Source organism: Myxine glutinosa, chromosome 1 (genome assembly GCF_964187855.1).
Source record: "Myxine glutinosa chromosome 1, kmMyxGlut1.1, whole genome shotgun sequence".
Lineage (NCBI taxonomy): Eukaryota > Metazoa > Chordata > Myxini > Myxiniformes > Myxinidae > Myxine > Myxine glutinosa.
This window is the reverse complement of record NC_136261.1, coordinates 81,362,853-81,388,228: the sequence shown is the minus strand read 5'-3', so window position 1 is coordinate 81,388,228 and position 25,376 is coordinate 81,362,853. Positions and strand designations below refer to the sequence as shown.

Below are 25,376 nucleotides of genomic sequence, written 5' to 3'. Positions count from 1 at the left end.
TCCGTACCCACTTGCCTCCAGCACCAGAGAAACTACTGAAGATCATAAGATGTAACTGTAAAACAGATTGTGACAGTCGACGCTGCAACTGCAAGAAACATGGTTTGCAATGTTCAGTTGGATGTGGAGACTGTCGTGGCATCAGTTGTTCAAATGCACCTTCTGTTGACCTTCAAGCCGACCTTCACGGGGAAACATAGACATTCCTAAGGCAAAGGAAAGTGAAAAAGGTAGTCCACATTATGAAGAAGTTTATTTGAAATGAGATTAGGCTGTTTAATCGATGAAACGATAATCTGATAACACAGTGATGTATAATTAATCAAATTCGATAACAATCGGACTGTTTCATATCAAGGCGGTTAAAAACCACATACAGGGTGGGTCAAGGAAAACCTAATTTTGAAAATGTTCCCCAAGCTGAATGTTTCGAGACTTTTTATATGTCATGTAGGAAACAGTTCTTATATTGAAACAACTAAAATACATGCTTTTGCAATTTGTTTGAGGTTAGCATATTTTCGGTCATAGATTGACTGGACTATTTGAGGATTGACGAGCTCCTTCCCTCATATTCTTTATGATAGAATGGATGGATATGACCCCTTGTTTTGTCCTTAACTCCAGTACAAAATCACAACTCCTTCCATCCCTGTGCATTGAAGTGAGTGGCACAGAGAAAGGCCACATACATGTCTGGCGATGGAACTACTTTTCTGGTACATCTAGATGTAGTACGCTTGGGTATACAGCAGCATCCTGGTATTAGCTTCTTCCTCATCAGAAGCCAGATCCTCCCATCTAACAGTTGTATTTGGTGATGCACATTGCTTTTTCACCCTTCCTGAAATCTATCTCCAACTACCAACAGGTCTTTCAATCAGTGTTAAGAAGCACAGTAACCAGATACGGTTTCTCCCTCTGGGAAGTCTGCCTGAATGTTTGGAATGACGGCATTGTCTTTCCGATTACAGACTCCATCAAATAAATCACCAAACCTGCCATGTACAAAAGAGGTAATCCTGCAAGGTTCAAGGTCCACTCACTGCCAGTGATGGTCGAATGTTTGGGGAGAACGTGCGTATCTACAAACCTTCGGGACTATTATCGGTCCTCAGGAGTTTGCAGTATTACCGGTCCTCTGGAGTTTGCGGTATTACCGGTCTTCGGGAGCTGCAAGGAATCACCTTTTTGGGAGGGTTCAGAAAGCTCTCCAAGTCTTTCCTTGTGGATTAGCACACCACATTCTCGCCGGTACACTTCCAAGTATTTTCAACTTATTTTAGAAACTGCCAGAGCCATTGGAGGTAAGAATATTATCTCGTACACACGATATACGTTTGCCTGCTCTGATGACCCCCGTTGGTAGGGGTTTCTGCGCATGTGTGTCAAGCATTCTGGGGCGGATTGTTCCATTTCAAAAGTTGTGTAATCAGCCCCAAGAAAGAGCTATCTTTGATTATGAAGGTTAGACATCACGTTTTGACCATTTCCTTTTTATTCACTCATTCATTCACAGATTAGCATCATGTTTTATACCATTATCAGCCTCATGGTGCAAGGGTGATACCATGAATTATGTGCTTGTCCACATTTTTAAAACGACTGGTGTTGGCTTAATGGTTAAGGTGGCTCCATTGAGATCTCAGGGTCTTGGGTTCAAGCCCCTGACATGCCGGTGAATTGACATCAGGTGGGTTGACTCAGCCTGTCATCCTTCCGAGGTCAGCAAATTAAGTACCAGTTCACGGGTAATTCCATGTGCGTCGCAAAAAAGGCGACTAACAGGGTTGGCGGCAGGAAGGGCATCTGGCCATAAAATATTGCTTCAAAAAGGGGACCACGGTGCCCGAAAAGGCCAACCCCTGCTCTGCGAGGAAAAATGGCCTCCAAAGGTGGTATACAGCCTGAATTTAAAATGGATCTGCACATAACACACCATAATGTCATAGTGGAATTATTTTTTGAGAAATTTTGACAAAACAATTATCAAATCAAAGACAGAAATATCTAATTTACATAAATACAGTCGTGGCCAAACATATTGGCATCCTTGCACCTTTTTTTTAAAATAATGCACCATTTCTTCCAGAAAATTGTTGAAATGAAAAAATATTTTGGTATCCACAAATGTATTTCTATGGATTGCAGTGGAACAAAACAAAAAAAGCTGAAAAAATTACGAAACCTTAGCTTATTCCACACAGAAATCTTAAAATGACCCGGACAATAATATTGGCACCTTTTAGAAGTTGTTAGAAATAATTAGATTTCAATCAGGTGATTCTCCTTTAGTTTGGAATTGAACTCACCTGTGGTGAGTTGCAGGTGTCTGCAATATAAAAATCACTCATTCAACCAGTTTGAATAGAGAAAAGGAGTCATTCTGCTGTTTTGTGGCACTGTGTGAACCGCAATGAGAATGGAGAAAAGAAAGAAAACCAGAGAATTGTCTGAGGAGGTCAGACACAAGATTGTAACCGAGCATGGACAATCTCAAGGCTACAAGTCCATCTTCAAAGACCTTGATGTTCCGGTGTCCACCGTACGCAATGTTATGAGGAATGTTAAGGCCCATAGCACTGTAGCCAACCTCCCTGGACGTAGCCGCAAGAGAAAACTTGATCGAAGATTGCAGCGAAGGATTGTTCGAATGGTGGAGAAAGCACTTCGATCAACTGCCTAACAGATTCAAGCTGATCTTCAGACACAAGGTACGACAGTTTCAACTCGCACCATCTGTCGCCAACTCGATGAAAGAGGGTTCTACGGTAGGAGCCCAGCAGAACCCCACTGCTGAGAGAGAGGCATAAGAAAGCCCGAATGGAGTTTTCCAAAACACACATGAACAAGCCACAATCCTTCTGGGAGAATGAACTGTGGACAGATGAGACCAAATTAGAGATTTTTGGTAAAGAACATCATCTCTATGTTTGCAGAAAACAAAATGGAGCCTTCAAAGAAAATAACACCTTCCCTACAGTCAAACATGGAGGAGGTTCAGTGATGTTTTGGGGTTGCTGTGCTGCCTCTGGCACTGGGTGCCTTGAATGTGTGAATGGCATCATGAAATCAGGAGATTATCAAGGCATTTTGGAGCGCAATGTTCAACCCAGTGTCAAAAAGCTGGGTCTCCGTCGATGGTCATGGGTCTTGCAGCAGGACAATGACCCCAAAAACACTTCAAAAAGCACCCAGGAAAGGTTCAAGACAAAATGCTGGACTGTTCTGAAGTAGCCAGGAATGAGTCCAGATCTAAATCCCATTGAACACTTGTGGGGAGATCTGAAAACAGCAGTTGGGAGAAGGCACCCTTCAAATCTGGGAGAACTGGAGCAGTTTGCACAAGAAGAGAGGGAAAACTGCCGGTAGAGAGGTGTAGGAAGCTCATTCATGGCTATAGGAAGAGTTTGACTGCAGTTATTTTGTCCAAAGGCAGTGCTACTAAATATTAAATCTCAGGTGTCAATAATTGTGTCAATGCCATTTCTTTTTATTTTCTGATTTAAAAGTATATATTAAGTTCTGAATCAAAAACAACGGTTCTGCCATATTAACAGTGAAATAAAGAATTTTGGAGACCAAATACTTTTGTCAATTTCAACTTATTTTTGGAGAAAATTGTGTGTTATTTGAAAAAGTGCAAGGGTGCCAATATTTTTGGCCGCGATTGTAAGTGTTCAACCCCCTGAGTCAATACTTCATAGAAGCGCCTTTAGCAGCGATTACAGCTTTGAGGCTTCTTGGATATGGGGCTGTATCATCTTTGCACATCTGGATTGGGGAAGTTTCTCCCATTCTTCCTTGCAGATTTACTTAAGCTTGGTCAAGTTGGATGGGGAGTGTCATTGAGCAGCAATCTTCAAATCTTTCTGCAGATTCTCAATGGGATTCAAGTCTGGACTTTGGCTGGGCAACTCAAGGAGTTTCATGTATGGTTCTGAAGCCATTGCAGTTGCCTTGGCTGTATGTTTGGGATCATTGTCCTGTTGGAATGTAAGTCTTCGCTGCAGTCTAAGGTCTTTTGCACTCTGAAGCTTTTGCACTCTCCTCAAGATTGTGCCTGTATTTGGCTCCATTCATTGTTCCCTCCATCCTTACAAGTCTCCCAATCCCTGCCATTGAAAATCATCCTCATAACATGATGCTGCCACCACAATGCTTCACAGTAGGGATGGTGTTAGATGGGTGATGAGCTGTGCTCAGCTCCGCCAGATGTAGCACTTTGCATTCAGGCCAAATAGTTCAATTTTCATCTCATCAGACCACAGAATATTTTGCCTAATGCCCTCAGAGTCTTTCACATGCCTTTTTGGAAACTGCAGGCATGCTTTCACATGCCTTTTTCTCTGGAGTGGCTTCTGTTTGGCCACTCTCCCATAAAGCCGAGATTTGTGAGGTGCTGCAGAGACTGTTGTCCTTCCGGCAGGTTCTCCAATCTCAGCCAAGGAATTCTGTAGTTCTGTCAGAGTGGTCATTGGGTTCGTGGTCACCTCCTTGTCCAAGGTCCTTCTTGCCTGGTTGCTCAATTTGGTCGGATGGCCAGTTCTAGAAAGAGTCTGGGTAGTTCCATATTCTTTCCATTTCCAAATTATGGAGTTCACTGTGCTTTTGGGAACTTTCAACACAATATAAATTGTTTTATACCCCTCCCCAGATCTATGCCTCCTCACAATTCCATCTCGGAGTTCTACAAACAGTTCCTTGGACTTCATGCTGGAGTTTCTGCTCTGACATGCACATCAAATGTGGGACTTTATATAGAAAGGTGTGTTCTTTCTAAATCATGTCCAATTAATTGGAATGGTGAAAGGTGGACAAGTTGTGCATAAATATACACATCACAAGGATGATCAAAGGAAATTGGATGCACCTGAGCTCAATTTGGAGTGTCATAACCAATGGGTTGAATACTCATTGACTCAAGAAATTTCAGCTTTTCATTTTTCATTATTTTGTAAAATAATATTTGTTTAAATTCCAATTTAACATTATGGGGTAATATTTGTAAATCAGTGACACAAAATGTCAATATAATCCATTTTAAATTCAGGCTGTAACACAACAAAAAGTGAAAAAAGTCAAGGGGTGTGAATACTTTCTGAAGGCACTGTAGGTTGATACTGTATATTAAATATTTGAACACAGGTAAAGTCATAGTCTGACTTTACCTATGTTCAATTATTTGACCTAATTATGTATGAACCACCTTTAGAGGCCATTTTTTCCCCGCAGAGCAGGGGTTGGCCTTTTTCGGGCACTGGTCCCCTTTTTGAAGCAATGTTTTATGGCCAGATGCCCTTCCTGCCGCAAACCCTGTTGGTCGCCGCTTGCGACACACAGGGAATTACCAGTGAACTGGTGCTCAATTTGCCGACCTCGGAAGGATGACAGGCTGAGTCAACCACCCTGGCGTTAATTCAGCGATCACCAGGATTTGAACCCAGAATCCTAGGATCCCAAGGCGGCACCCTAACCACTAAGCCAACACCAGGCCTGACCTAATTACGTATCAAAGGCAAAATTTCATGAAGATTCAATGTATCCACCTGCAATTTATACCAAAAGCTCCTGGACATCCCAATTGTGATGAATCATCATCATGTGCAAGACTTCGAGTTTGGAACAATTCATTCGAGTTTGGAAAAACATTCTATGGATTACTGAATGGAGTCTTCTCATGGGTGACTGGGCGTGGATATTGATGTCGATATTTCTGGCTCTACACACCTATGTTGCGATGTACGATTATTCACCCTGTATGAATGTAACCTTTTATAAACTTAAACCCAACCAGAAAGACCCGAACATGAATATCCAAGGTAACATTGACAATCAGCAAACACGCAGGAACACAACCAATTTGAAAAAATTCGAGGGGACGTTAAGCTGGCATTAGTTGGTGGGCATCAAATATCTCAAGGTATCCTTCACAAAGAGTGGGTGAGCCATCACCTGTATACCAAATAAATCACCACGAGTCCAACGTCAGGCCAAAAACGAGCTAAAAACTTTCTTCAACCGACTCCACAAGAAAGTGCGGAAAATCGGATTCATGAAAGAAGCAGTTGTGGGGGCATTGTGGTAGCGTACTCTAAAATCGTGAAGACTGCTCAGAGGTGGGGGCCTAATTTTTCAGGATGGACGTTTAGGAGGTGTGGGGGATGGAGTGTGGGGCCTGAAGGGATGTGGTAAGGGTGGGGTGTGCAGGGGAACTGAGAGTGCATGGTGGTAGGGTAAGGGTGCATGGTTGTAGGGTGCATCATACCTTTACACTATTATAATGTAACAAGCATTGAGTATTGCGCTGCAATACATGTCCCCTACCGGCAGTCTGTCGTCCGGAAAACTGTTGGGGAAATCACCAAGGGTTATTCACCCACAGGTTCTGAATCGTTCCCAATCGCTAATTACCTCAGGACGGGCTCACCTGTGATTAGCATTCGGGACTTCGATTTATACACCTTGCAGACAGGTCAGCAGAAGCACGAGAAAATAAGTTGTTGATAAAGAACCTTTCGAGTCGCTAAATATCAGTAATTTATTATATTTTCCGGTTCACGATCAATGATCGATGTGTATATATATGTTGCTCGGCTTGGCTCTGCCCTTCCCGAAAGCGCGCGCTGTCGCGCTGTTGACGTTCGTAAGATGAGGCTGATGGTGCGCGGTGCGGCTTGAGGAGAACTCTAGAATAAACAAGAGATATCCATTTTAAAAAAATATTTTCGTTTAATTAACGATATCTGCCAAACCACGCACCCTATCGCAAATTCCAAAACGACATTTTAGTAGACCGACACGCTGAACAGATCTGTGAAGTTTCCCCTCGATTGGATCAAAAATGAGGGAGGACCTCGGTTTTAAAGGTTCATGCTTAAAAACGTCATAACTCTGAAACCATGTGACGCATGACATCATGCTCGATGACTTTTTTGTTCGTCATGGGTATGCGATTCTGCCTGCAAAGATTGGCATCGATCTGTCCAGCCGTTGCAGAGAAAAAGGGGTTTTCGTGTTTTCACGAAAAACAATATGGCGGCCGAACCACGTGACCTGTGACGTCATAATTACTATTACAATATTCTACAGACCGAGTCCCCCCTACGGTGAAAATTTGATCTCAATCGGTCCTATTATTGCAGAGAAAATCTTTTTTTAAAGGAAATTAAAACTAAAAATGGCACTGAGTTAAGGATCATCAGAACTATCAGAATTCCCAAAGTTCAAAGTGGCATAACTTTGTTAAAAATGATCGAAACGTCGTGAAGTTCGAACTTGATCTGTAACATATCATGAGGAAACCATGTGCCAAGATTGAAATCATTAGCGTTAAGAGTTTAGAAAAAAAGTCCGGAAAACTGTTCTTTGCGTGACAGACTGACGGTCTGACAGACTGACGGACTGACAGACTGACAGACTGACAGACGGAGGGACGGCGTGCAAACCTATAGTCCCCTCCGGTGTACACCGGTAGGGGACTATAAATAAAATAATAATAATATATATAATACATATTGATCATATAATATAATATATATATAAACAAGCATTCTGAGTATTGCGCTGCAATACATGTCCCCTACCGGTAGTCTGTTGTCCGGAAAACTGTTGGGGAAATTACCAAGGGTTATTTACCCAAAGGTTCTGAATCGTTCCCAATCGCTAATTACCTCAGGACGGGCTCACCTGTGATTCGCACTCGGGACTTCGATTTCTACACCTTGCAGACAGGTCAGCAGAAGCAGGCAAAAATAAGTTGTTGATAAAGAACCTTTCAAGTCGCTAAATATCAGTAAATTATTATATTTTCCGGTTCACGATCAATGATCGATGTGTATATATATGTTGCTCGGCTTAGCTCCGCCCCTCCGGAAAGCGCGCGCTGTGTCGCGCTGTTGACATTCGCGAGACGAGGCTGAGGGCGCGCGGTGTGGCTTGACGAGAACTCCAGAATAAACAAGAGATATCCATTTTTAAAATATTTTCGTTTAATTAACGATACCTGCCAAACCACGTGCCCGATCGCAAATTCCAAAAGGACATATTAGTAGACTGACATGCTGAACAGATCTGTGAAGTTTCCCCTCGATTGTATAAAAAATGAGGGAGGGGCTCGGTTTTAAAGGTTCATGCTTAAAAACGTCATAACTCTGAAACCATGTGACGCATGACGTCATGCTCACTGACTTTGTTTTCGACATGGGTTTGCGATTCTGCGTGCAAAGTTTGGCCTCGATATGTTCAGCCGTTGCAGAGAAAAAGGGGTTTACGTGTTTTCACAAAAAACAATATGGCGGCCGAACCACGTAACCTGTGATGTCATAATTACCATTATAATATTCTAAGGACCGAGTCCCCCCTACGGTGAAAATTTGATCTCATTCGGTGCTGTTATTGCAGAGAAAATCTTTTTTAAAGGAAATTAAAACTTAAAATGGCACCGAGTTAAGGATCATCAGAATTATCAGAATTCCCAAAGTTCAAAGTGCCATAACTTTGTTAAAAATGATCGAAACGTCGTGAAGTTCGAACTTGATCTGTACCTTATCATGAGGAAACCATGTGCCAAGGTTGAAATCATTAGCATTAAGAGTTTAGAAAAAAAAGTCCGGAAAACTGTTCTTTGCGTGACGGACTGACAGACTGACAGACTGACTGACAGACTGACGGACGGAGGGATGGCGTGCAAACCTATAGTCCCCTCCGGTGTACACCGGTAGGGGACTAATAATATTTGTATATATTAATATATATAATATATAATAAACATGCATATATATCTACCTATCTATAATTCCAGTAATCTCTGTACGTCTGTACGTTTGTACGTCTGTACGTTTGTCTGTGACCGCTGTTTCTCGACAACCACGGGTCCGATATACTTTTAACTTGCCAGGTATATTGCTGGGGACCCGAGGATGTGCCTTTTCAAGGTTTCATATTAATCGGACAATTACTTACCGAGCTATGTCCAAAAAACGATTCAACCAATCAGAGAGCAGCGAACGATCGCGTGTGCCGAACGTGGAGGACACACTCTGCCTCGGATGGCACATTTGAGAGCGTATTCATTTATTTCACGTTTGCAAACTATGTTGGCGTTAAACTATGTTTTAAAACTAATAAAACCGAATTTGCGATTCATTCGCTTTCCTGCGCGTTTGTGCACGCGATGGCGATTTCTTTACCAAACTCCGGAAGCCGTTCGCTTTGGACCAAACCATTGCATGTAAATAGAGGGGGGGGATTGTCACCACTCGCAAGCCGTTCGCTTTGGACCAAACCATTTCATGTAAATAGAGGGGGGGGGATAAAATTTTAGATATAGATATAGTACGGGCAATGCCCTAGTATATATAAAACACAGTTTGTGTGTGTGTAATGTTACCGATAGACTCCTAAACGGAGAGGCTCACGTGCTTGATATTTGGCATAGACATGGCCATTGAGCCTGGGAAGAACATGGCCGACCTAAAAAAAAAAATTTCATAATATTTTTTTACCATATTTTTACCTCAGCGCATTTCAGTGAGGAATATATATATATATATATATATTTTTTTTTTTGTGTACTGAATCGAGGCTCGTGAAAGAGCTAACATTTACTTCACAAACAAATCGACCAGACAAACAAAATACACAAAAAGAGGGAGCGGAAGACAAGATGGGGAGAAAAGGGGAAGCACACAAACACAACATCCGAGAGCAGGGAGATGTGTGGAAGGGAGAGGGCCCGGGGGGAGGAGGCATGGGAAGGGGGGGGGGGGGGGAGGGAGAAGTATAAAGCACAAGGACACCAAGGACTTCCAGGACAGATGTTGGTATTTCAAAAAGGGGAATTGGGGTGAAATTAGCGGGGGTAGAAAAGATCAAGGTTTTGGATGGGGGAAGATAAGAGATGGTGGTGAACAGCTGTTTTAAAGACTTGGAGGGTGGAGTGGGATTGAAGAGAGTGAGGGAGTTTGTTCCAGAGGTGGGAGAAAAGAGGAATGAAGGAGTGAAGGTGAGCAGAGAGTCTTGATTTTGGCAGTTTAACCAAAAGAGGGTTGCAGGCAGATCTTGTGCGACCTGTAGGAATATTTGCGGGACAGAGCCCAGAGAGAGCTGGGGGGGCAAGGCCAGAGAGGAGTCGGTAGAAGACGGAAAGACCACCAACCTGCCTGCGGTGAGTGAGTGAGAGGCCCTTGGAGTTAGCTTCATCGCGGGAGATTCCAATGATTCTGAATGCTTTGGTTTCAACAGCGCGAAGGCGAGCTAGGTGTGAGGCAGGAGCACCAGCCCAGAGGGGAGAGCAGTATTCCATTGAGCTGTGGAGGAAAGCCTTGTATGTGGTGAGGAGCTCAGGTGTGCCAAGGAAGGACTTCGCACGATGGAGGATGCCCAGTCGGCGACTGGCTTTGGAGGCCAGATTTGAAATGTGGTTTTTCCAGGAAAGATCATGGCAGATAGTGAGACCCAAAAGCTTGAGTGACAGAACTTCTTGGAGAGGATTATTCAGAAAGTGGATGGGAGGGTTGTCCAGTCGGTCTTTTCGGAGAGACATCGTAAGAGTGTGAGATTTGTCAGGATTGAAAGACATGTTCCACTTGTTTGCCCAGTCTGTGATTTTGTCAAGGTCTGCAGAGAGTGAGGAGGCTGCAGACTGCCGATCTGAGGGATGAAGAATGGAGCGACAGAGAGTAGAGTCGTCAGCAAAGAGATAGAGAGGATTTTCAAGAGAGTCAGAGAGATTATTGATGAAGACCAGAAAAAGCACAGGGCCCAGAACACTGCCTTGGGGAACTCCAGCCTGAACAGGAAGAGGAGATGAGAGAAACCCATTCAGGGCCACACGTTGACTACGACTAGAGAGGAAGTCCGCCAGCCATGCGTGGAGATTTCCATGGATACCAAAAGAGGAGAGTTTGGTGAGCAGAGCGGGGTGCCAGACTGTATCGAAGGCACGTGATATGTCAAGGGAGACTGCTCTAATTTCCTGTTTGGCATTGAGGACCTCCATCCATTGTTGAGAAAGCAGAAGCAGCATGTCCAGAGTGGAGTGTCCAGGTCTGAAACCAAATTGATGATCAGAGATCAAGCCATTGGAGAAGAGGAAAGATTTCATATCTGAAGCAATGATGGATTCCATGACCTTGCTGATAATTGGGAGAAGGCTGATTGGTCTGTAGTTGCTGGGATCTGTTTATGCACCTTTTTGTGCAAAGCGGTGATGTTGGCAGATTTCCAATTTTTGGCAGCGGTGATGTTGGCAGGAATATTATACACGGAATCTGACCAGTGGCAGAGCAGTGCACTGATTCGCTCAGAGCGATCACGTGATGTTCCTTGCCGCCATAAACTCACAGTTACGCGTTCGCACGTAATTCTGAGCGAAAAGCGAATGTGTTTTTTCACATTTCAGCGAGGAACATTGCCATTCACACCACATAGGTTTTTTTCCCTTTCATCTTTAGATCCATATTTTTTTTCAGCGAGGAATATTATACACGGATTCTGAATCGGTGGCAGAGCAGCGTGCTGATTCACTCAGAGCGATCACGTGATGTTCCTTGCCGCCATAAACTCACAGCAAGTAGCATAGATTTTAGCATGATTAGCATTTAACATGATTTAGCATGATTTAGCATAGATAGTAGCATGTTTCACCTAGATTTTTTTTCAGCGAAGAATATTATACACGGAATCTGAACCAGTGGCAGAGCAGTGCGCTGATTCGCTCATTCGCGCTCATTGATGACGATCACGATCACGTGATGACGTGATCACGAATGATGTTCGTGACGCGATCACGTGATGTTCCTTGCCGCCATAAACTCACAGCAAGTAGCATAGATTTTAGCATGATTAGCATTTAGCATGATTTAGCATGATTTAGCATAGATAGTAGCATGTTTCACATATTTTTTTTTTCAGCGAGGAATATTATACACGGAATCTGAGCTGGTGGCAGAGCAGCGGGCTGATTCGCTCAGAGCGATCACGTGATGTTCCAATCCCGTCGCCAGACCATTGAACATAAAACACAGTTTGTGTGTGTGTAATGTTACCGATAGACTCCTAAACGGAGAGGCTCACGTACTTTATATTTGGCACAGACATGGCCATTGAGCCTGGAAGGACATGGCCTACCTAAAAATATTTGACGAGATCCATATTTTTCATTCATATTTACCTCAGCGCATTTCAGCGAGGAATATTATACACGGAATCTGACCTGGTGGCAGAGCAGCACGCTGATTCGCTCAGAGTGATCACGCGATGTTCCATCCCCGCCGACAGACCATTGAACATAAAACACAGTTTGTGTGTGTGTAATGTTGTAATGTGTGTCATGTACGGGTCTCCCTTCCCCCGCCCGGCAACGCCGGTACTGGAGGGCGTCACAGGATCGGTGAGTCTCCAAAACCCGCTTCGTGCTGTTGCGAAGATGCAGGACGATGTCGCGATTGTTGTGCTGCTCTCCAACCATGAGAACTGTAACGTCATTGTTGACTGGCCCTCCCCTTCCCTCCCCCTCCCCCTCCCCCTCCACCCTCCCCCTTCCCTCCCACCCTCCCCTCCCTCCTCCCACACCTCTCCCCCTCCCCCCTCCCACCCCTCTGCCCCTCCCATCCCTCCCCCTCCCCCCTCTCCCCCTCCCACCCCTCTCCCCCTCCCATCCCTCCCCATCCCCCCCTCTCCCCCTCCCCCTCCCCCCTCTTCTCCCCTACCCCATCTTCTCCCCTCCCCCCTCTTCTCCCCTCCCCCCCTCTCCTCCCTACCCCCCGTTCCCCTCCCCTCCCCTTCCCCCTCCCCTCACCTCCCTGCCCGGCAATGCCGGGTACTTCTGCTGGTATAATAATATTTATATAAATATACATATATGATGCATATATAATATCTAATATCAATCTTGCTTGCTGTCCCGAAGAGTTCACCAGATTCGCCTCCCCCTCCCCCTCTCCCCCTCCCCCTCCCACCCCTCTCCCCCTCCCCCTCCCACCCCTCTCCCCCTCCCATCCCTCCCACCCCTCTCCCCCTCCCATCCCTCCCCCCCTCTCCTCCCCTCCCCCCCTCTCCTCCCCTCCCCCCCCCTTCCCCCTCCCCTCCCCTCCCCCGCCCGGCAATGCCGGGTACTTCTGCTCGTATAATAATATTTATATAAATATACATATATGATGCATATATAATATCTAATATCAATCTTGCTTGCTGTCCCGAAGAGTTCACCAGATTCGCTCCAACGGTGTTGGCTACCTGGGTCTGCACCTCTCCTCCCTAGATGGTGGTCAAAATTCCGTCTATTTGCATCCGTTATACATATATGTCCCCTTTCATCATTACATACTTCAGTTGTAAGCTTGTAACAAATACCCTTTTGGTATGTAAGAAGTGATTACACTACACCATCATACCTTTACACTAAACCTCAGTACCTCACACAGTCTCACCTCTTCTTCGCTCCCACGTGTCTGTCGCTCCGATGTCATTCCACCTCCACCTCCACCCTCGCAGCTCTGGCACGGCGCACTTGGGCGCGCGTCGTCGTGACGTCACGACGCAAGTCAGATATTAAACGCGTTCGGCCGAGTGGTTCGCACAACACACGAGAGTGAGCTACGCGGTTCAGCGTTCAGGCCAACGGCGTGGCGCCATCATTATCAGGTTGCAACAGTCCAAGGTGGATGCCGACATGGGATCGGCGAAATGCGACCAATTTTGGAAGCGGAACGGCCTGCTGGTCGCCACCATCGTTGCCGTGGCTCTTGGTCTGACATTGTTATTTATTTATTTTTCCGTTTTTACATTTAGCATTTAATAATTAATTATTGTACGAGTTACGTTTCTTGTTCCATGCGATTACATCTTTCAGGAATTCGTGTGCTTTAGATTGATTCTCATTAGGATTCGCCACGTTGCACCACAAATATATATAGCATTAGCATAGACTGCAGGATTATATTGCATTGAGCAGGTGTACCTGCCTCGCCCTCGTCCGTGCCTGGATTTACCTGGCTTAGGGAAACGGACCCGAAACCCGAAACGGAGGCAGCGATTGCTTCGACATGTTTTTTAATTTTTTCTATTTAATTATTGACGTTTGAAAACCTCTGTTTTCATTCTAACACTTGTGCATGAGTATTGTGCTCAGCAAAGGTGACTGAGCAAGGTAAGTCAAGATGCACGTTAATTTGAGGTTCACGGTTCATTCGGAGTCGGTGTTATTGGGTTTGGTCTTCAATATACAGTCATTCCCGACCTGGAGACCCTAGGTGCACCACTCGGTTCAGTTTAGTGTCCGGTTTAATATCAGGTGTCAGTGGAGATGAACTTTTGCAAGTTATTCTTCATGATGTTCTTCAAACACACCTTTGGACAACCTATTGAAGAACACGTTGCCTTCCATCGGGTGGTTAAAAATCACACCTTTGGTCAACCTATTGTAGAATGTGTTCCTTATATCAGGTGGAGAGAAACACACCTTTTGGTAACCTATTGTATAACGTGTTCGTTCCATCAGGTGGTTAAAAATCACACCTTTGTTCATCGGATCTTCACCTCACCCATTCTTACTCTGCCTGTCCTAAAGAATTGTCCTTTTACAATAGTGTGTGTGTGTGTGTGTGTGTGTGTGTGTGTGTGTGTGTGTGTGTGTGTGTGTGTGTGTGTGTGTGTGTGTGTGTGTGTGTGTGTGTGTGTGTGTGTGTGTGTACAATGAAATAAACAGCCTGACATGTTGGGCTTCACCCTCAGCCAAGTGCCAGCATTTCAATAGAGGGGTATGCCTGAAATGTCAGGCTTTTAATTTGAGTTTTATGGTGAACTTATAAACTTTTATTCTTTCTTTACTGGTACTTGAACACAGACGACTTGTACATGTGTGTGCGCATGTGTCGTGGTGCTCGTCGTGTGGTCCAGAGGAGAAATTTTACCAAAATGTGAAAGTCCAAGTTGCGTTTACATCTGTTGAATCCTTTTCATCTAAACTCCTCTACACTTGGACGCAATCTTTTATGGCTTTAAGAGCGAGAATCCTTTTTACGTTGATGTGCAATCTCTTGTTCTATATGGAGTATCTCCATGGAATTCGAGTTAAACTAGTACACTATAGAATTTATTTATTTATTTTCCACCAAAGTCAACATGTTGTGTTTACATTTGTTTATTGGTTTGACTTGCTATTGTGAAACCAGTGAAGTGGGTTTGTGTTTTTATTACTTTGTCCACAGGAGTGACCACGGGTATGCTCATACGCCAGTATTTTGAACTCTCAAGCCTCGATATCGTTTACTTCTCTTTTCCCGGGAAGTGCTCATGAGGATGCTGAAACTGATCATTTTACCTCTCATCGTATCTAGCATGATCACAGGTTGGAGAAAGTTTTCTAATTTTTAAACTCTGCGCTTTGATCTTGAGCTATACTTTTTCTTTTCTGTATAATGTCACAAATCTTGTCCTGCGTTTTCTCGATGTCTAACTGAGTTTATATTTCCTTATTTATAGCGTCATTTATTGTTTGTTGTTTGGTTAAATGATTAGACTGCCTTCAATAAATGACTGTGTAGTACTTCTAATGCCATGTTAAAATGATCACCGCTGATTCTAAACAAGATTCATTTTGACAATTGGTGATTATGAACACAATCAAATAGACTGGGTAATATACTGTGATGGACTGGGTCTTCATAACGGGTGATGTGAGACAGACCGCCAGAGATGAACTTCCAAGACTCCGAGTGGAGCTCACCGAATGCTCACGATGCTCACCGAATCGTGCAGCGCTGCACTGATGTTTTGTTTTCTCAATTTATACGTGTGGTTGTTTCAAACACTTGCTGCGTGCATACATTTTTGCAAGGGGGAGGGGGGGGCAGGAGGGGTGCAGTGGCTAGGAGTAAAGGGGGGATTTGGTAATGCTGGAAATTAAGGTCACAGCTCAAAATGCCACAGCAACACCTCCTTTATTTATTTATTTATTTATTTATAACTATTGGGGATTGGGTCACGGGAAGAAAAAAACTATGGGGTAAATAATGAGGGGACAGACCAGATGGCACGCTTAATGGGACGGTAACAATTTCCCAGTTATTCTTCAATGCTGCCTTACATGGGCAGACTCAGAAAGAGAGAGAGAGAGAGAGACTGACTGTTTCTTCCTTTTATTACAAGAGTACAGAAAATCAGTTATGTTCAGTCATAAAGAAACAAAACACAATAAAAATGGTCTCAAGGAAAAGTTATTATCAAATCATCATCATCAAGTGTGCATATGGCATCATTAAAAACCCACTTTTCTTTAAAACATGTTAAATTCTTGTTCATTTGAAAAAACCGGTACTCTAGCTTTAGTCTTGCATTTACAAGAGCCTTAAAGGTGAGCAGTACATCATATGACGAGTCAGAAGCGTTTCCCATTTTTTTCTTCCTGGATTTGTAAATTGCAAACTTGGCCTGGCCAATTAAAAAATTCATTAAAACCACATTTCTAAGGGAAGACGGTCCTAAAACACCATAAATAAAAACATTGTGATTGAAGAGGGAACCAAGCTTCACAAAGCGTTCCTGAAGGAATGTAAAAAGAGGTTGCAATCGTTCACACTCCAGGTATTATATGCGGTAGGGTTTCAATGGATGCACAGAAAGGGCATAGATTAGAGTTAGCAGTAGAAAACCGGTTCAGTAAAACATGAAAAGGTAAAATCCAGTGTACAAGTTTCCATTGAATATCTCCAACATACTTTGGAGTAGGCAAGAGATAAAAACTTCGCCAATTGGGGCAATTGGGTGGTATTGGGGGTAAAACATCCCGCCATCGAAGCCTCGGGTGCTCAGAAAATGTTTTTGCGTATAGAATTTTAACGTACGCGTTGTACAAAGTTTTCTTTGGAAAGGCGGGAAGGGATAATGCAGTATCATCAGGGCTGTTCAGGCCAGGGGACAGATTAAGTGGCGGGCTGAAGACTAGGAGTTTGGGGAAGTCACCCGCTGTTTCCTCGGGGGAAGGGCCAAGTTCCTCGCAGGTATTACGATACGTTGTGGATATCCCTTGAAGGAACCGAGAGATGATCCTGACAGATTTTATTCCGGTTTTTTGTGCCACAGCGGCAGCACTCAGCCGGCAGCTCCCAGACTCTGTCATGAGGTCTTTCACTCGCAGCAGCTTGGCATCAACAAAACGTTGAACGAGTCCCCTATTATTCAAGCTGTTTTCCAGGAAGGGGTTGTAGCATAGGTGCTCATTCAACAACATTTCCATGTTGTATGGTGCCATTTCACGGGAAAAGGACAGGGCTTGCCAGGCGTTCATCACACCTTGGTAAAAGGTGGGCAGCAAGGATGAATCGATTTGATGAGGGTTCATCAAGAAAAGTTATCGGTCGTAACCCAGCTTGCATGTAAGCTGCAATATGCAGTTAGCCAGAGGCCTCCAGAGTAGGGATTCATCTCCATATACAAGTTGGCGCACGATATGAAGCCGGAAGACCATAATCCGGCTGCGGATATCAATAAGACCTTGGCCACCTTCAGTGAGTGGTAAGTATGCCACGGGGGGTTGGAGCCAGTGTTTCCCGCTCCAGAAAAAGTCGACAATGCTCTTTTGCAGTGTAATAAGAAGGCTCCCGGGCAGTTGTAGGCATATCATCTTATGCCATAGCATAGAGGCGACAAGATTGTTAATGACGAGAGTTCTTCCGCGGTACGAAAGTTGAAAAAGAAGTCCTTTCCAGCGGGCCAGTTTTGCCATTACCTTGTCCGGTAATCCCACCCAGTTCTGCTGCTCAAAGGTGTTGTCTCCGAGGAAAATACCGAGGTATTTAATGCCACTTTTCTGCCAGTTCACTCCTCCTGGTAGGACAATTGGCGGGCAATCTCCAGGTCCTATCCAAAGGGCTTCACTCTTCTTCCAGTTTACCTGGCCTGAACAGGCCTGACAATATGTTTTTAGTGCCTGAGCCACCGCAGTGACGTCAGCACTATTTTTTATATAAATACAGACATCATCTGCATAGGCAGAGACTTTTAGCGGTGTGGTAAGAATTGATCCAGTGAAGCCAGAAATGTGCGTACGTAATTGGAGCAGAAGAGGTTCGATGGCAAGAGAGTATAAAAGTCCAGATAGCGGGCAACCTTGCCGTACTCCCCGTTGTACAGCAATGGGGCTACACAATACTTGATTAATTTTAAGAACACTGGATATATTACAATACAAAAGTTTAACGTATGAGATAAAAATAGGTCCAAACCCAAAATTCTCTAAAACTCTAAAAAGGTACATGTGGTCAATACAGTCAAAGGCTTTTCCTTGGTCAATAAAAAACAGACCAACATTCATATTAAAATTGTTACAAAACCGAATGGTATCACGGATAAGAAAGATATTATTAAAAATAGTACATCCAGGAATACAAAAGGATTGATGTTCTCCTATTAGTACATTCATAAAAGGTTTCATTCGATTAGACAAGGCTTTGGCTAAAATTTTATAATCCGTACATAAAACAGAAATAGGACGCCAGTTCTCTATAAGTTGAGTGTCCGCTTTCTTAGGAATTAAGGTGGTGACTGCTCTCCGGCAACTCCACGGCAGTTGTCCATCCTCTAAACATTCATTCAATACCCGCAGTAGGTGAGGTCCAATGGCGTCCCAAAAAAACTGGAAAAATTCACTAGTCAGCCCATCCAGTCCAGGGGCTTTATCAGGTTCCAAGGCCTTCAAGGCAGCGGTAAGCTCAGGTAACCTAAGAGGATCCTCCAACTGCTGCTTCTGATCCTCCGCCAATGTTGGAAGGTTAGAAACAAGTTCCGATATTGCATCCTGGTTAATGTCATGCCGCATAAACCGTTGTTTAAAATGTTTCCGGGCACATTCCCCGATTCTGCCATCTTCATAAAGGAGTTCCCCATCATGGAGCAAGCGTGTAATCATTGACGAAGAGGCCCCCCTTTTAAGGCTGAAGAAGAATTTGGTTGGAGCATCAAGGTCGTGTATGTACCTCATCTTCAGGTGCAATAAAGCATTTTGTGCTCGCCTTTCGGATATGGAATTCAGTAAGGCCGTTTTTCCATGGATTTGTTGCCTCATTCCCTGGTAGCTCACACTTGCAGTTCCCTGAAGCTGTTCCTGTAATTCCAGGATTTCATCTTCAAGTAAGGTTGTGGTTTTTCTTTCCTCTTGAACACCATACGCACGATATTGTTGGCAGAACAGTCTGATGTGCGTTTTGGCATTATCCCACCATTGTCTGAGGTTTGAGAAATTCCCTTGGGAGGCAACCAGAATATTCCAAATTTCCGGAAAAATGTCCTTAAAGGTACTATCATCAAGTAAGTTGTTATTAAATTTCCAAAAAGCACTCTTGTGTTTCGGGCAGGGGGCAGAAATTTTGAGAAATGTTGCGCTGTGGTCCGAGAATCCTGATGGGCAAATTTTGGATGACAGAACGAGGCGTTCAAGTGGAGGATTAATATAAAACTTGTCCAAGCGAGCAAGTACAATATTACCCTGAATGCATCGACACCATGTGTATTGCCTGATTGATGGGTGCTGTACCCGCCATATATCTGTCAAATTCATTTGTTTTAAAAATTTGGTGAGAGGGATTGTGGAGGCAGGATGGGGCTCTGCACTGTTCCTGTCTAGTTGGGGTTGAAGGGTGCAATTAAAACCTCCACCAATACAAACATGATTGTCTTGGTTTTTTAGGGCGTTTTGGCTGTCGAGGGACGTTAGGTGTGTCCCAAGGGCATTAAAAAAAATCGCCGAGCTACAGGCGTACTTGGGGCATAGATATTAAAAATAGTATAGAATTTTCCACAGTAGTGGAATTCTAGGGATGCTCGGGATCCCTTGTGTATTTCGTCGAATTTAAGCGATGAAGGCGAAAAGGAGGGGCTAAGAATTATTGCGACACCGCCTTTGCGGGAGTCACCGTTACTAAAGAAGGACAGGCCGGGGAAGAGCCTACACCACTCTGCGACACAGCAGTCGTTGGCATGGGTCTCTTGTAAGAGGGCAATGTCAACTTTCTTCTGTAATAAAAAATCCCTTACTTGAACTTTACGGACAGAGCTACATCCTCCGTTAATATTCAGGCTACAAATGGAAAAACTCATTACAGCTACAAGGAGGAGTGACCACCACTCAATTTTTTGATAGCAGTTCATTCTTAGCTTTTTGCAACCACTTCTTTAAACGGTGACGTTGGGAGGAATTGAAATTAAAAACGTGGGGCCGTTTTACCATCAGTCTAGCAGAATGTATAAAATCAGGTAGCTCCGGAAAAAAGGTTTCTATAACAACATTCCTTTTTCGGAATGTGTCCTTAAGAAACCTTTTTATCTCGGAGGGAGGGATTGGAGGGATTTCTTCTTCCTTAAGGCTACCACATTCACTAACAGAGTCATCTATATCAGATGGCTCAGATGGTGTGTCACACTGGTTTTCATCATTTACTTCCTCACCATCATCACATCCCTCCACGTTATCGGATGGGGCATAGTCCATAGAGGGAGGGGACGGGGAGGGAGAGAAATGAGCCATCTTCAGGGGAGGGGGGGGGGGGGGTACTAATTTTTGCGGTTCAACCATATCAGTTTCTAGGTCAGTAGACAAGGGCGAGGATTCATCCACATCTATGTCCTCCAATACCGAGAAACGATTTTCTGTGACGAGGGACAAATCTAGGCCAGAGAGGCGGGGCTGTCGGTTTTCAGTTGTAGGTTTTTTAAAGAGATGACCGTTTTCATCTGTTGTTTGCAGATGTCTTTTTCCTTTTGGGCAGACTAGCTGAAACTCGTCCTGGTTAGTGGGAAGAAGTGGGAAGAAGGGTTTGGGGGGAGGGGGGGGGGGAGGGAGGACGTGATCATCGGGAGGGGATTCCCATCGGCTACCACGGCGAGAGAGGTAGGATCAGTTATAGCAGGCAACAAGCTGTGATTGGACGATGTCGCCTGGGGGGGTGAGATCTATCGTTAACAGGAGATGGCTGCAATTAGATCCTTCAGTAGAGGGAGGGGCCCCTGTTTCAAGGGGAGGGGAAGGGGGTACGGCGGGGGGGTTTGGATTGGTGGTAAGAGGGCTTGGGTTGGTGGTGGACAGATTGGGATCAGTGGTGGTAAGGCTTGGGTCGATGGTGGGAAGGTTCGGGTCGGTGGTGGGAGGGCTTGGTTCGGCGGCGGGAAGGCTTGGTTCGGTGGTGGGAAGGTTTGGTTCGGTGGTGGGAAGGCTTGGGTCGGTGGTGGGAAGGCTTGGGTCGGTGGTGGAAGGGTTTGGATCGGTGGTGGGAAGGTGGGGGGGTTGCTTATTCCCGGTTCGGAGGGGAGGTTGTACTTGTGGAGAATTCTCTTTTCGGGGGCAGTCATGCTTAACATGCCCAAATTGTCCGCAGCCAAAACATTTTAGAACGTTGGTGGACACGTACACTGTATATTCGTTCTGTTGATGTTTTAATTTTATTATAAGGTTTAAATCCTTATGGGAATTTTTTAAAATCATAAACACTTGCCACCGGAATGAAACCACGTGCCTTAAATCGTTGTTTCGTGACCCGAAGGGAATCATGGAGATACGAGACACGATGGTACCGTATCGGGACAATTCTTTAATTAGTACATCGTCGGATACAAATGGGGGGCAATTTGATATCACGACTTTTATCGCTGGGCTATCTAGTGGGGAAATCATAACAAATAAATCTGGATCGATTGTCAAACCCTGTTCGACAATTTGTGGGACACAATCCACGTCGGACAAAAAAATAACGATCCGCTTGTTCATCCGCGAAGCGGCAACAACCTTGTCGATCCCGACAACACGACCGGTTGCGAGGACAACGTCCTCGACACTAACCTCACGTTCCGGAGGTACACAAAAGAACCCGTGCTTACGGGTCAGGCTCTGAAAGGCCGTAAATCGAGATAGTGCAGCTGCCATGCTGGAACAGCTGCACTTACAACCCCTCCCCAACTCGGGGAGGGTGAATATATAATACAATCTTCCCTACCCGAACTCCGGGAATGGGAAGCAATCAGACCTCTCCGATTTCCCTAACTTCGGAAAAGGGAGGCAACAAAACAAACTGAAGGAAAGATAAACGAAAGGAAAAAAAGGAAATAGAGGTTTAAGATGAAGGAGCAAACACCGATCGGGCGACGCCCAAAAACGGCGAACCCTTACCAGCGATCACCCTGTGCTCTCCGGCTCTCTCTCCCGTCTCAACGTATATGGGAATCACCAGGAAGACTCCACGAACAGGCACAAGGACACAGAGGGGGGAAAACGGGGGGGGGGGGGAATGGAGCAACAACACAGAGCACTCACAGGCCTCCACAAGCAGACGCCATGACAGTACAACCAGCATACAAACGGCCAGCAGGTGGCGACAGAGAGAGAGAGAGAGAGAGAGAGAGAGAGAGAGAGAGAGAGAAGGAGGGAGGGAGAGGGAGAGGGAGAGTGAGTGAGTGACTTTCCTTATTATAATTTTTCTGTGTTGAAGGCTCCATGCACGGACTATATAGCCCTCATCAAGACCAGGCCTTAAATAGAAGACATGAAAAGTGTATGATGAAAAATGTATGATTGTTTGCGAGAAAGATATTGAAGCGAGCCATGATCATCAAGGGGTGACCTGAGCTATAGTTTGAGTGAGACAGAAAGTAAGAGCAGCAATCCTGACACGGAGAGTGTAAGATGGTTCCGGGCACCACCATAATGCTCCTAAGTCAGGATGGTAGTACTACCCTGGGTGGTTGTAGGCTACAACCTAAATATGAAGCGTGACCCTGGTTCGGTCTCATCTCATCCCCCTCTCTTGGTCTGGTCTTGTCTCCCCTTCTCCTGGTCTTGCCTTGTTCTCGTCCCCTCTGCCTTTTCCCCTCTCCTGGTCTCTTCTCACTCGTCCCCTCCCCCTCTCCTTGGTCTGGTCTGGCCTGGTGTCGGTAGTTGTGCCATGGTTGTACGCTCAATGGCAGGGCTTCCACTCTCTCTCCGGGTCCTGGCTGTGTCACTCGATCGTCCTGGCCGTGTCCTCACTCTCTGGGGGTCCCAGGCTTTCTCTCAAGCTGGCTATATGCTCACACTCTCCACTGCATCCATTGCTGCCTTTTATAGCTAGTACTCTGGGCATTTGCCACGTGGGTCTTGCACATGCGCTCTTGCAATGCAAAGTAGCACACGTGGCTATGCCATGTTCATAAAACATGTATTCTAGACTTCACATAGCATACATGTGCCCTCCATGTAGAGGTGTGATGAAAGGACAAAGGTGATTTAAGACACACAAGGATGGGAGACCTGAAAAGAGACAGACATGAGGATAGGGGTGACTGCGAATACAATGATATAATCTTCTGGTCAATGCTAATTGGACATTACAAACACTTATGCTGACACCCATTGGGATATAATCGTTAACCCCTGTCATTTTCGTAACAATATATTAGCCAAATGTAGCATTTGAAACGGCTTCAAGAAATCATTGTCTTCAATCATTTACCACACAGCTCAAACTTCTGATGTCAAAACAAGTCACCTGGGACCACGAAAAAAATAACTGTGGTGGGTGATTAAACTTTTTTTTTTTCAACCACGCATTGGCAAATGACGATCTGTGCAACTTTTGCCTTGTGAATTGGCACATTGTGTTCCAGCGATATCAGATCATGTATCATCACTAGTAACCAGATGTGACAAAAACTCCACTGGATCAGTGTTGAACAGCTCGGAATTCCTTATTGGAATCTACTCTCTTGTAGGTTTTTGAGGTTGATGGATAATGGTTTCAGATGCTTCCAACAGAAATGCCAAACTGACTTGCAACTTTGATTCTGCGATTAGACACCACCATGCTTTTCATGGCTGGTTGCATCCAAAGATCATCCAAACATGGGGTCACCTTGCCAATTTCCTGCAATGTTTTAACTCCTTGCCCATCTATGATGTAATGAGGAGCTTCCTCCACAAACAAAGCAACCATGCATTCCTGGATTGCCTTTTTTTTAAGTCTAGGCTCGTGGAAGAACTACAACACTGAACAAGGAAACACACCAACTTCAAGGTAAAGGAACACTTGTAGGCGGAATGGGAATGGGGAAGAATGAGATCAAAAGGAGGGTGAGGAGGTCACAGGGAATAAACAGCCCAGATACAAGCTCAAACACAGCAAGAAGAGGAGGGGAGAAACTGAGGATGAAACGGAGGGGAAGGGTGGAGGGTGGGGGGGAGAGGGGAGGGCACAACCACCTGGAAAGGAAGGGCTGAGCTTGGGCAGGGCTAATGAGGGAAGGAAACGTCATTATGGATGAGGGATGACTTGAGGTGGTGGTAAACAGCTATCCTCAAGTCCTGGAGGGAAGAATGTGATTGAACAGACTGAGGAAGATTATTCCACAGATGAGTGGAGGTAATCAGTAAGTTTGGAAGTTTCACCAAAAGTGGGTTACTAGCCGACTGTGTGCACCCTGCAGAAACTTGAGGGAAGCAGAGGGTGCAAGACTAGAAAGGAGGTGGTAGAAAACTTGGGCTACCAACCTCTCTGAGGTGCGTGAGCAACAAGCCGAGAGACTCGGCTTCATCACAAGATATTCCAGATTTGAGGGCCTTGGTTTCCACAGCATCAAAAGTGCATGGTGCGAGCTCAAAGGGGAGAGCAATACAGATGAAGGCCTTGTAAGCTGATAAAAGTTCAGATGTGCCAATGAAAGATTTTGCATGATAGAGGATGGCAAGTCAGCGACTGGCTTTGGAGGCCAACTTAGATATGTTGTTTGCCCAAGCAAGGTCATGGCTCATAGTGAGGCCCAAACGTTTGATCTACTTAACCTTCTAAGTGGTTTGTTTTGGAAGTCAAATAGATGGGAGGGTTTTCCAGATGGTCCTTGGAGAGTGAGAGAGTTTGAATAATAGCTGTCAGGATTGTTCTAAGTGTTGGAAACTTATTCTGAGTGTTGGACCAGCATGGCAATGCATCCTTAATCGTCGTCGTTTTGCATGTCACTGTCGCAACGTAGCCGCAGACACAAGAGATCTCCAGATGTTCCTGTCAAACATCATTCGTGTAGCCTCATCCAATGGAAAACCCAGATGGTACAGTTGCAATACAAAGGTATCCTTCAACGTTGAGTGGCAGCCGAGAGGATGCTTCCATCCATTTGGGGCATTGGTATACATGGCGACTACAGCATCGATATCTTTATTTTGACCAAAAATGTCCAAACCACTGTTTGAGAGCTCTAACCTGAGATATATAGATATATTTATGAACACACGCCTAAATATATGGCTTTGTAAACCTGTTTACAAAGCCATATATTTAGGCGTCTGTAGATGTTATTGTCTTCCATATCGTCTTCCATATTGTAGAAACTGAGCCTTAATGCCGCTTAGGTAAAAGCAG

General features: G+C 44.8%; 1 protein-coding gene across 1 annotated transcript in view; it reads left to right on the top strand.

The window, feature by feature from the left end:
- Positions 1–13,575: 13,575 nt before the first annotated feature.
- LOC137425576 (excitatory amino acid transporter 3) overlaps positions 13,576–25,376 on the top strand; it is a 68,792-nt gene continuing 56,991 nt past the window's right edge. Inside the window, 3 exon segments of the mRNA XM_068114146.2 lie at positions 13,576–13,751; positions 15,213–15,287; positions 15,290–15,352. Of these exon segments, the coding sequence (XP_067970247.2) occupies positions 13,676–13,751; positions 15,213–15,287; positions 15,290–15,352 (214 nt within the window). The 5' untranslated portion in view covers positions 13,576–13,675.